At 38.9% G+C, this 12,852-nt stretch overlaps 1 protein-coding gene across 1 annotated transcript; it reads left to right on the top strand.

The window, feature by feature from the left end:
• The first annotated feature begins 6,751 nt into the window (after positions 1-6,751).
• Positions 6,752-7,396, top strand: LOC141489581 (large ribosomal subunit protein uL22-like). Its single transcript, XM_074190136.1, has one exon. The coding sequence runs from the start codon at positions 6,784-6,786 to the stop codon at positions 7,336-7,338; it is 555 nt and encodes a 184-aa protein (XP_074046237.1). The 5' UTR covers positions 6,752-6,783; the 3' UTR covers positions 7,339-7,396.
• Positions 7,397-12,852: the final 5,456 nt, after the last annotated feature.

The following is a 12,852-nucleotide window of genomic DNA, read 5'->3' as shown; positions in this document are numbered from 1 at the left end:
AATAAATGTTTATTAAGGTGTTTTTAAGACCCCAGTGCTTAGCACAGGGTCTGGCAGACAATAGACATTTAATAATAAAATAATAACAATAATAAAAGTTTTACAAGGATTTTTAAAATATCCTAGTGTTTAGTGCAGTGTCTGGCATACAGTAGGCACTTAATAAAAATTTATTATCAAGTGTCTGAGCCCAGATTTGAACCAGGGTCAGTGCTTTATCCACTACGCCACCTAGCCATCCCCCTTTATTGGGATTTTTAAACTATCCCCAGAGCTTAGTGCAGTGTCTGGTATACAGTAGACAATAAATGCTCATCATAGGTTTTTAAAATCCCCAGTGTTTAGCAGAGTGCCTGGCATACAGTAGGCACTTAATAAAGGTTTATTAGGATTTTTCAAAATTACCCAGTGCTTAGCAAAATGTCTGGCATATAGGAGGCACTGCATAAATGCTCATTAGGTTTTTTAAATCCCCAGTATAGGGGGGCAGTTAGGTGGCACAGTGGATAGAGCAATGGCCTTGGAGTCAGGAGGACTTGAATTCAAATCAGACCTCAAACACTTAATATTTGCCTAGCTGAGTGACCATGGGCAAGTCACTTAACCTCATTGCCTTAATAAATAAAAATTTTTTTTAAAATCCCCAATGTTTTTTATCTGAGTACCTGGCACACGGTAGGCACTTAATAAATGTTTATTAGGATTTTCAGACAATCTCTCCTGGTTTTCTTCCTATCTGACTGTTTCCTCTTAGTCTCCTTTGCTGAATCCTCCTCTAAATCATGGCCTCTAACTCAAGGTATAACTCAGGATTTTGTCCCAGGCTCTCTTCCCTTCTCCCTCTCTACCACTTCACTTGGTGATCTCAGCAGCTCCCATGGATTTAATTACCATTCTGTATGCCAATAATTCTCAGATCTACCTTTCTTGCCCCAATCTCTCTGCTGATTCTCAATCTTGCCTCACCACCTGCCTTTCAGGGATCTCCAATAGACATCTGAAACTCAAAATATACAAAACAGAATTCACTCTCTATCCCCCAAACCCTCCCCTGCTTCCTAATTACTCTAGGGGGCAACCCCATCCTCCTAAACTCTCTGGCTCACAATTTAGGATTTATCCTGGATTCTTCACTATCTCTCAACCCACTCCCTCCCCAACCCCCACCCATGTAGCAAATACCTATCAATATCTTTACAACATCTCTTGAATGTGCCCCCTTCTCTCCTCTGACCCTACCACTACCCTGGTACGGAGCCTCATTGTCTCATGTTGGACTATGGCAAAGCTTGCTTGGGAGGGTCTGCCTGCCTTATATCTCTCCCCACTCCAATCCAGTCTCCATTTAGCCACCAAAGTAATGTTCCTAAAGTACAGGTCAGACTATTGTCCATTTCCCTACTCAAAATAGTAGGCTTTAGTAGGCTTTCCTATTGCCTCCTGGATCTAATACAAAATGTTCCAGCATTCAAAGGCTTTCATAACCCAGCCCCTCCTACCTTCCCAATTTTCTTACCCCTCACACCCTACCATAAATTCTGGTCCAGTGACACTGGTCTCCAGTTATTCTACAGACAAAACAGTCAATCCCTTGGCTCCATGCCTGTTCTCAGGCTGTTCCCATATACCCTCTCACTGCTGATCTTTCTGTCTTTAAATTCCAATTAAACTCCTACCTTCTATCAGAAACCTTCTAACCCCTCTAAATTCTAGAACCTTCCTTCTGTTAAATACTTTACTATTTATCTGGTGCATCACTTGCTTGGTACATAAGGGTTTGCATGTTGTCCCCCATTAGGAGCATAAACTCCTGGAAGGCAGGAACTGCCTTTTGCTTCTTTTTGTATCCTCAGAACTTAGCACAGTGCACTTAATAGTTTAATAAATACTGATTGACAGATTACTCACTGTCATAGGGAGGGGGAGAGTAGAGAGGGAGATAGGAAAATGTGAAATTCAAAATATTACAGAAAATGAATGTTGAAAACTATCTTTACAAGTAACTGGGAAAAATAAAATAAAAAATTTAAAAAACCTTGATTGATTCTCATGTATCATTTGTTCAAATCCTGCCTCTAGCACTTGATAGATGTATGAACTCATGGGGCAAGTCACTTAATCCTGTTGAGTCACAGTTTTCACATCTCTAAAATGAGGATAATAATGTAAGCAGTCCCAATCTCATTCCCACTCTCACAAACTAGAATGTAGTAGTAGTTGTCTTTCAATATTGAAGACCATGACATTGCAGTAGTTTGAATACAAATGAGATTATTTTATTTTACTTTGCAAAACTTAAAAAGTGCTATGTAAAATGTCAGCTATTATTATTGTGAATTATAATTTATCTCCATGTTCTATCAGTCAATAAACATTTCATAAGTGACTACTATAATAATTTCTGGTGGTGGTATTTTCAATCAAGTCTGACTCGTTGTGACTCCATTTGAGGTTTTCTTGGCAAAGATACTGAAGTGATTTTGCCATTTCCTTCTTCAAATCATTATTACAGATTAGGCAAACAAGGTTCAATGACTTCCCAGGGTCGCATTGATAGCATTTGAAGTCACTTTTGAATTTAGGAAGATGAGTCTTCCTAACTTTAGACCCAGCATTCTGTCCAATGAGTTATCATCAATATTATCATCATCATAGCATTCACTATGATGTCGATTTTACAATTACTATCTCATTTGATCCTCACAACAACACTGGGAGGTAAATGCTATCATTATCTCCATTTTATAGATGAAGAAACTAAGGCAAAGGTTAAAAATAACTAGATCATGCAGCAACTAAGTATCTGAGGACTCATTTGATCTCAAGTCTATCCTGACTTCAGGCTCATCCCTCTAGCTACTCTTATCACCTAGAGGATACATAAGTGTGGGGACTCAAGGAATGAAACAGTCTCTGCTTTCAAGCGGCTTCCATTCTACAGAGGGAATCCAAGGTCTCTGCAGCAGGATTCACTTCACTGCCTTGTCCAGTGAAAAGATGCTTGACTCTGAAGTCAGAAGAACCAACTGGAATCTCCAGCTCTGATGCTGGCTTTGTGAGGTGACCCAGGACAAGGGACTTGATGCTCTTTGGGCTTCAAGGATTCTATTTTATCTCTTGATTTAATATCTCCCTTCATGCTGTACAGGCTGCTTTGAGGCCAGTTCCATTCAGCACTAAATGTCCCTGAAGAGACAGTGAGCAAGTACTCCCCTCTATCCAAGGAAGAAGAGGGGTCACAGACCTGTTGAGCAATCCCCATATTTGCAGTCAGGAGAGTCGCTGATATGTAGACAGCACCTGCAGAAAGCTTTCTCTACTTGGCATTATTTGAGCTCCCACACCAGTCCTTTTAGGGAAGAATTATTATCTATATCTTACAGGTAAAGAAAAGGGTTCACAGAAATGGTGTCACACCCATGGTCCCACAGCTATTAAATGACAGAAGAACTAGAGCCAAACCATGGGAATCGTAGCTCTAGAGCTGGAAGGGAAGAACAGTCCAACCCCCTCACTCATCTTACATAAGTAGAAACTAGGGTCCAGAGAATTGGAATGAGCAGATGAGAACAAGCCACGGAGGCAGCTGGAACAGGTGCTGTGCTGCCCTTAGAGCTTGGTCAGACAGCAAAGATACTACACTTAGCCACTGCATCACCAATCATCTAGCTTCTGTTCTGCTACTGGACCTTTATTATGACTGTGGAAGAGTGAGGCTGAGGACTTAGTGCAATCCTGCCTCACTTAATTCAACTCCCTAAAGTGAAGGCAATGTTGTGATGTCGTTGTTCTTCTAAAATATTTGTTAAGCACCTACTGAATGCTAAGCATTGGGAATAATCAATACAAATTTATTAAGCTCCTACTGCATGCCAGACACTGTGCTAAGTACTGGGAAGAGACTGTAAACATTTATTAAGCACCTACTTATGCCAGGCACTGTTCTAAGCACTGTGAATAGACTATGAACATTTAATAAGTACCTGCTATACACCAAGCACTGTGCTGATTACTGAGAATAATCAATAAACATTTATTAAGTACCTACTTTGTGCCAACTCTAGACTTATGTGCTGAGGATACAAAGTATCCTCAAGGAGTTCACAATCTAATTGTGGAGACATGTAAATAGCTTTGTTTTTTTAATTTATTATTTATTTATTTATTTTCATACATTAGTACATACATATTTCCAAGTTACAAAATTTCCCTTCACCCTCCCTTTCAGAAGGGTTTTGTGTGTGTGTGTGTGTGTGTGTGTGTGTGTGTTTTGTTTTGTTTTGTTTTGTTTTTCTTCCTCTGGTTTGGGGATAATATAGTCCATAACCACTCAAATACAGTTGTCCTAGCTCTCTGGACTATAGAAAGGAGTTGCTTCCACCAAGGTTGTTCATCTCATAATGTTGTTGATATGTACATTGTTCTCTTGGCTCTACTCCTTTTGCAGATCCCATAAGCCAACCCATGCTTCTCTAGAGTCCTTTGGGTTTCTTATAGAACAATAATATTCCATAGTATTCATGTACCATAACTTGTTTAGCCATTCCCCAAATGATGGCATCCCCTCAATTTCCAGTTTTTTCCACTAAAAAAAGAGCTGCTATGAATATTTTGGAACATGTAGGACTTTTCCCATTTTTAAAAATTTCTTCTGGATATAGTCCTAGAATTGGAATTGCTGGGTCAAAGGGTATGAACAGTTCCATATTGCTCTCCAGAAAGGTTGGATCCATTCATAACTTCACCAGCAATGAATCAATATCCCAATCCTCCCACAACCTCTTCAACATTGATCATCTTCCATTTTTCTCATCTGGACTAACCTAATGTAAATAGTTTTGGACAAACAAGCTAGGTTAAAGTGACTTGCCCCAAATTACACAGGTAATTGGGATGGGGTTTGAACCCAAATTCTCTGACCACAGAGCTACTATTCTTTCTCCCATACCAGGCAGGTATGCTAAACCTAGGTCTTGGGATACAAGGACACTCAGTCATTTCACTGACTCTTCGTGACCACATTTGGGTTTTTGGTTTGTTTGTTTTTTTTGTGCCAGATACTGCAGTGGTTTTGTCATTTCCTTTTCCAGCTCATTTTACAGATAAGAAAATTGAGAAAAACTGACTGAAGTGACTTGTCCAGGGTCATACAGTAAAGTGTCTGAGGTTCAGATCTGAACTCAAGAATTTCTGACTCCAGGTCCAGGGCTCTGTCCTAGGCACCACCCAGTTGCACTCCTTCCTATATTGGGTTAAAATAAAAGAATGCTTAACAGCAGAAAGGATATTTAGAGGAAACACAGGCTGAGCACAGCAGGTCTGGCTAGACAGTTAAGGCTGTTAGAACTCAGAAAGAGGGATGGTCAGAGAAGGTTCCTAGAGGAAATGGGACTTAAGCTGATTAGACAAGGCATCCTCCAGTAGCATTTCTAATGGTCTGGAGCTCAGGTAAGAACTGGATTGAAGAATTCAATGAAAAATATCATTCCACACCAGCTATGTGCACTGCCTGTGTTTACTCTGGTGAATACAAAGGAAATATGGCAGAATTCCCTGCCCTTGATGAGTTTATGTTTGAGTTGGGAGAAAACTATATAAAACTACACCTGCAGTATTTAATAAATGACAAGTAAATAGAAGCTTGGAGATTTAACAGAAGTTATGTTCATGATGACTTGAAACATTTATTACATTTATTTGACTTTCCTACAAAACTGTAAATTACCTTCATTTACCCCTTACATTACAAAAAAAATGTTTTTTTCTAAAAAATTCATTAAATTTTTAAAAAACTTCATAGCTTAATAAAGGAGGGAGCAACTCTTGGGGATGTGAACATGGATGGATACATATTTTCAAAACAAGAGATGGATAAGATGGGTCTAATAAAGCTGCCATTTGACTAGAATATCAATCTAGCAGTCAATCAGCAAGTATTTATTTATTTGTTTGTTTTGCAAGGCAATGGGGTTAAGTGGCTTGCCCAAGGCCACACAGCTAGGTAATTATTGTGTTTGAGGCTGGATTTGAACTCAGGTACTCCTGACTCCAGGGCCAGTGCTCTATTCACTGTGCCACCTAGACGCCCCTAATAAGTATTTATTAACTACTGTGTTCCAGGCTCTCTGCTAAGCAATGAAGATACAAAAGAAGGCAAAAAATAATTCTTCCTCTCAAGGAATTAGAAGTCTAATGGGAGAGAAAACAGCTATGTACAAACAAATCACATACAGGATGAATTGAAGATAGTCAAGAAAATACTAGTGTTAAGGTGAAGCATGAGATGAGCAATGACATGACTAGTGTGGGCTGACAGGAGCCCACACTATAAAACAGTTTGCTTCTTTCTTTAGGGTCCTCTAATCTACCAATGCTGACCACCCTCTGCAATTTAATTTGCCTTAGGTGCAAGAATTCCTAATTATAATTCTATATACCCATAAAGATAAGTAACTAATCAACTAGTATTTATTACGTGCCTACTATGTCCTAAGCTATGGGGATATAAAAGAAAGCAAAAAATAAAACCAAACTAAAAATTAAAAAATAAATTAAAAAATAAAAACAGAACAGTTCTTGTTCTCAAGAAGTTCATGGTCTATGGAAAGGTAGTTTGGACCAGGTTGTCCTGCCTCCATTCTTCAACTTCCACCCTGAGCTGAAGAGTTTTTATTAGAGAATTTTCATTCAACAAGAATGGATGGCCCAGAATACAAGGACACCTTGGTAAGAAAAATGCAGTCCTCTCCTCTTCCCTTGAGCCGTCCTGGGCAATCATTTAAAATGGTGAGGTATTCTCTTGATCCAGAGAACCCCACAAAATCATGCAAGTCAAGGGGTTCAAATCTCCGGGTCCACTTCAAGAACACCCGTGGAACAGCTCAAGCCATCAAGGGCATGCACATCGGAAAAGCTACCAAGTATTTGAAAGATGTCGCATTGAAGAAACAATGTGTTCCATTCCGTCGATATAATGGTGGTGTTGGCAGGTGTGCCCAGGCTAAGCAGTGGGGTTGGACACAGGGTCGTTGGCCAAAAAAGAGTGTTGAGTTCTTGCTGCATATGCTTAAAAATGCAGAGAGCAACACTGAATTAAAGGGTTTGGATGTGGATTCTCTTGTCATTGAGCATATCCAGGTTAACAAGGCTCCCAAAATGAGACGGCGTACTTACAGGGCTCATAGTCGAATCAACCCATACATGAGTTCTCCTTGCCATATTGAGATGATACTTACTGAAAAGGAACAAATTGTTCCTAAACCAGAAGAGGAAGTTGCTCAAAAGAAAAAGATATCCCAGAAGAAACTGAAGAAACAAAAGCTTATGGCACGAGAGTAAATATGGCATTAGAGTGCAAATAAAAGTGAAATGAAAAAATTTGTTACCGTAAAAAAAAAAAAAAGAAAAAAATACAGTCAGTTCATACTTCTGTTGATCAGTATGGCTCATTGGGGTACCAATCTGGGGACAGAGACATTACACACAATAAGGATAGCTCCCCACCTGGAAATCAAGGGTTCTTCAAAGGAGTTCACACACACACAGCATCTGGATCACATGTCAACAACTTCTGTTTACTCTGAGAAGGTGGCTCTCCCTCTCCAGAGTCCAGGTGTTGGTTTCTTGCCATTATAGCTAAAAGGAAAACTCTGACCTATTTGTTGTTCCTGCAAGCATTTCCTTTCCCATCCCCTCTGCATCTCCATATAATAGAAATGCATAATATTATTAATAATAATAATTGGCATTTATATAGCAAAACTTTCCATACTTTTCACATTTGATCCCAGAAGTTGTCCAATGGGGAAAGTACTATAGATATCATTCTCTTTAATATGTTTAACTTAGTTATACCAGTCTAACATATCAGATTAGTCACTGTCAAGGGGAGGAGGGGAAGGAAAGGAGGAAGGGAGAAAAATGTAGAATTCAAAATCTTATCAAAAAATTGAATGTTGAAAATTATCTTTGCATGTAGTTGGAATAATAAATAAATTTAAATTTTAAAAAAGAACAACAACAAAAAAAAAGGAAATCACTCGCCTCATTTCCCAAATTTTTTGCCATTCAGTCACTGACCAACCAAGATAGCAAAGGTTCAACTTCCCACCTCTTGTTCTGGGAATAGTAATTAAATTAATAGTGGCATCACTATTTAAAAGAGTGTATATTAATCCAGTCCCCCATGGCACCACTTGCCTTCTCTATGATTCCCTAGACCAAAATGCCCCTCCCTGGTCACCATTACCCATAATAGTTTTCTCCATTAGAATATAAGCTCTGTTAGATCAAGACTGTCCCACTGATATTTTATTGGTAGTATTTGGTACACAGTGCTTAATAAGAGTTTTTCCAACAATGTCTTCCCTCTGTGTATTATCTCTGGTTTGTTAGTCTATATCATGTTTGTACAAAGTTGTTTGCATGCTGTTTCTCTCATTAGATTGTGAACTCCTTGAGAGAAGGGACTGTCTTTTACCTTTCTTTGTACCTCAGTCCTTAGTATGGTTCCTGGAACAATTATTTGATTTCATTGATTTCTAAAGAGAATTATTGTTTCTGGGCCTACAGGGATTGGAGCTCTGTGCTCCCCTCTCCTCTAATATGTGTTCCACCTGCAAGCCAGATTGAATTAATTCTAACTACCTAAAAGGCTAGGATTATTTTAGCATATTCTTTAGCACCTAAAGTGTCTGGTCTGGGAGAAATATTGCCTAAAGCTGCGCATATCTAGAGTCTTCATAAAGGAGAAAACAAAGATTTTCAATGTACAATATTAATCAGGTATGGGACAGGTACTTATTTCTTACCTACAAAAGAAATGCAAAACATAAAACAACACTATTGTTATAGCCTCCCAATGTTCCCCTTGCTTCCAGGTTCTCCCCATTTCTAAACTATCCAATACAAATCTGTCAAAATAATTTTTCTAAAGTATCACCATTTCATTCCCCTACTCAAAACAAAAAACTATCAATGGGGTTAACAAAATATATTTCTTCCTTCATAGCAAAGAGGTGGGGAACTATGGACATATTATGTTATTATGTACATGGTCAGACCAGGATTCTGTATCAGAAATTTGTTTCCCTGTTTTTCTTTGTCAGAAGAAAGGATTCAGTGGAGGGAGGGGAGAATGAATGCGAGAAAAGTATAAAGATGAAAAGTGTTCATAAAATATTTTTTAAATTTCAGACTCCCTATTTGTTCTAAAATAAAAAAATCAATTCCCTATCTTGGCCCTCCACAATAGGCCTGTCAATGTTTTTAGCTTTTTTACTCATCTTCAATCTCTCCCCTACTAGCCACTTCTGCCCAGACACCTTCCCAATTTAAGTGACAAAACCAAAAAAAAAACCCCAAAAGACAAAAAACCTTTCTTTTATCCCGGCTTCCCCCCCCCCCCCCAATCTCTCATCTCCTCTCTTTCCTCTTCATTACCCACTTTCCAGAAAGAGATGTCTCTACTTCCCTTAGGATCCACTCATTTCTCAAGCTCTTCCAATATGACTTCTGGGCTGTTTCCTTTTTTCAATGCCTCATAGAATCATCAAACATATCGGAAAAAGAATCCACCCAACCAACACAACAAGGAGTCATCCAAACTTTACTTGAAGATCTTCATTGAGGAGGAACCTATGACCCCTGAGCCAGTCCAATTCACTTTAGCAACTTCCCTCTTCGATGTGATTAATGACCTCCTAATTGCTGTATCCAGTTGTCTTCTCTCAGGGTCTCAAGATGACCTCTTTGACCTGTCTTCAGAATCTGATACTGTTGACCCTATTTTCCTTCTTTAGAAGCCTTCCTTCCTTCATTGCCATAAGGAAATCTATTTTAATTCTCTCCCCCCCCCATTCCTTTAATTCATTCATTGTGTTTAATTGATATTATATTGCTTGCCTTCTAAAAGAGTGGGGAAGAAGTGGGAAGGAGGAAGAGAATGTGGAACTCAAATTTTTTTTAAGGTTAAAATAAAAAATAACTTATTAATTGGGTTTAGTTCCAGTTTCCTAAGTGTAGACATAATCCAGGGTGCTTGGTTCTCTTGGACTTCTCTTTATCCTCTTCCTTAGTGATCTCATCCATAACTATTGTTTCAATTATCAGGCCTATGCAAATAACTTACAAATCTTGGTCATTGTGTGGATTTGTTTTGCTTAATTATACTTATTTAATACAAAAGGCCCCCCCCCCCCCCCCCCCCCCCCCGTGTTTAAAGGTTAGGGAGGAGAGTTAAGGGTAGTAGGGCCGCAATAGTGATGCAAAAAAAAAAAAGCTTTTGAAACATTTTTTTGATACACCAGAAGCTAAAAGAAAGCACCAACAAGCAGGATAGTTTCGAAAGTAACATGTGAAATTTATTATACATTTTAAAAAAATCAAACAGCATGAACAACAACAGTTTCATATTACAACCTTTTTTGTTCTGTAGCATATTTTTGAGGAGGGGGGAGAGGGCCTATTTAAAATTAAGAATTAAAAACAAATTAAAAACAAAAATCTAAAACAAACAAATGACTTCCAAATCCAACCCTGATCTCTTCCCTAAACTTCAGTCCCACATTTCCAACTGTCTTTGTAAATATCTTTACCAGACTATTCCCCAGCAATTCAAATTCAACATGTTCAAACTTAACCTATCATCTCACATCCAAAATTTGCCAGCCCCCTCCCCCACTTTCACATTGCCATCATCAAATGATCCTTCCAGTTAGGTACCCAAGCTCAAAACATCAAAGGCTTCTTTTACTTCCCCCCGAATTCTGCCTTCTGACAGTCCCTCCCATCCTTCCTCCTCCTTTCCAGTACCATTGTGATTACCTTAATTCAGGACCTCAAGGTCTCTAGCTTATTCTATTGTTGTAGTTTCCTAACTGGCCTCTCTGTTTCCTATCCCCCCCCCCCCAATCTATCCTTCACATAGCATACAGGTATAGTCATATTACCACCTTGCTCAACATCTATCAATGTTCCCACATTGTCCACAAAATAAAAGACAACTAAGTGGCACAGGCCAAAGGGTGGTAGGCTAAAGACTGAAAGACCTTAATTTTTTTTTTTGGAAGACCTTAATTTAAATCCAGCTTCTGACATTTACTAGCTGTGTGACTGACCCTAGGCAAGTCACTTAATCTGTGTCTGTCTTGGTTTCCTCAACCATAAAATGGATAACAATACTACATAACTTCCAGGGTGGTTGTGAGGAACAAAATATGATCATATTTGCTGCATTCACGTGGTGGGTGCTCTGTCAATACTTAGTCCCTTTCCATTTCCCCAAACTGCTCAGATCAACAATTAAATCTGGATATAGACTTTTAGTAGCTTGTGTGATCCCTGGGCAAGTCACTTCACTATTTGCCTCAGCTTTCTCATCTATCAAAGGTACTGGAGAAGAAAATGGCAAACCACTCCACTACCTCTGCCAAGAAAACCCCAAACAGGGTGGCAAAAAATCAGACACAAATGAAAAACTACTGAAACAACAACAAAATTCAGTTCTTCAATAAAAGTTTTAAGAGGAGAGGCTAGGTGGCACAGTGGACAGAGCACTGGCTCTGGAATCAGGAGTACCTGGTTCAAATCTGCCCTCAGACACACCTGGCTGTGTGGCCTTCAGCAAGCCACTTAACCCGATTTGCCTTGCAAAAATCTAAAAAAAAAAAAAAAAGTTTTAAGTACCCAACTATGTGTAAGGGATTTTTGTTAGGTTCTGAAGATATCCTCAAGAAACTCTTAATCTAATGAGGGTAAGACAATAAATGTGTTAAAAGCAAATGAGGATAGGGCAAAGAAGTTTCAGGTAAAGTATTTTAAAATAATCTGAGGGAGGGGCAGCTAGGTGGCGTAGTGGATAAAGCATAAAGCATAAAGCATAAAGCCTTGGAGTCAGGAGTACCTGGGTTCAAATCTGGTCTCAGACACTTAATATTTGCCTAGCTGTATGGCCTTGGGCAAGCCACTTAACCCCATTTGCCTTGCAAAAACCTAAAAAAAAAAAGTTAATCTGAGGGGAGGGGAGGGGAAGAGATCACTTTTAGTGAAAGGATTCAAGGAGGGAAACCTACCTGAACTGGATCTTGCAGGAATAAAAAAAGATTCCAACAGACAGCAATGGAGAAGGAGGAAATTCTGGGCATGGAGGAACCTGCATGAAATGCCAGAAAGAAAAGAGCAGAGGACAAGGTTGTGGAGCAGGTAGATGTCTAATTTTGCTAGGATGCAAAGGTTCTAATCTATATTTCCATCCTTATTTTGTAATAGAATTTTTCTAGACTTCTTTACCCTCTACTAGCTATTCCCTTATCCTTTCTGCCCCCTTTAGATAACCCCCATTCCCCAAATGACCTCTGTCTACCTACTGAAATCTATTACCTTCTTCAAGACCCAACTTAAGCACCCCCTTCTTCAGGAAGTCTTCTCTGATTCCCTCCACCCCTCCAGACAGAAATCCTTCTCTCCTTTCGTCTTTCAGGCCACTTAGCCTAAGTGCTTGTTACATGAATGATGAGGAAGATGATATTAATAATAGCTAGCATGTATATAGCCCTTTAAGGTCTAAAAAACATTTTATTTATAAATTTTATTTATTTATGAATATCATCTCAGTTAATCCTCATAAAAACTCTGAGTTAAATATTATTATTATTATTATTATCCCTACTTTAGAGAATGAGGAAACTGAGGTAGACAGAGGTTAAATGATTCTCCTCGAGTCACAATCTAGTTAAGTGTCTGAGGTCAAATTTGAACTCAGGTCTTCTTGACTCCAGATTCAGTGTTCTATCTACTTCACCAGGAACTACTGGTGAAGGAACAAATGAATGCACTTATTTTCTCATTTATAAA

This window comes from Macrotis lagotis, chromosome 5 (genome assembly GCF_037893015.1).
Source record: "Macrotis lagotis isolate mMagLag1 chromosome 5, bilby.v1.9.chrom.fasta, whole genome shotgun sequence".
NCBI lineage: Eukaryota > Metazoa > Chordata > Mammalia > Peramelemorphia > Peramelidae > Macrotis > Macrotis lagotis.
This window is presented reverse-complemented; position numbering and strand designations above follow the sequence as displayed.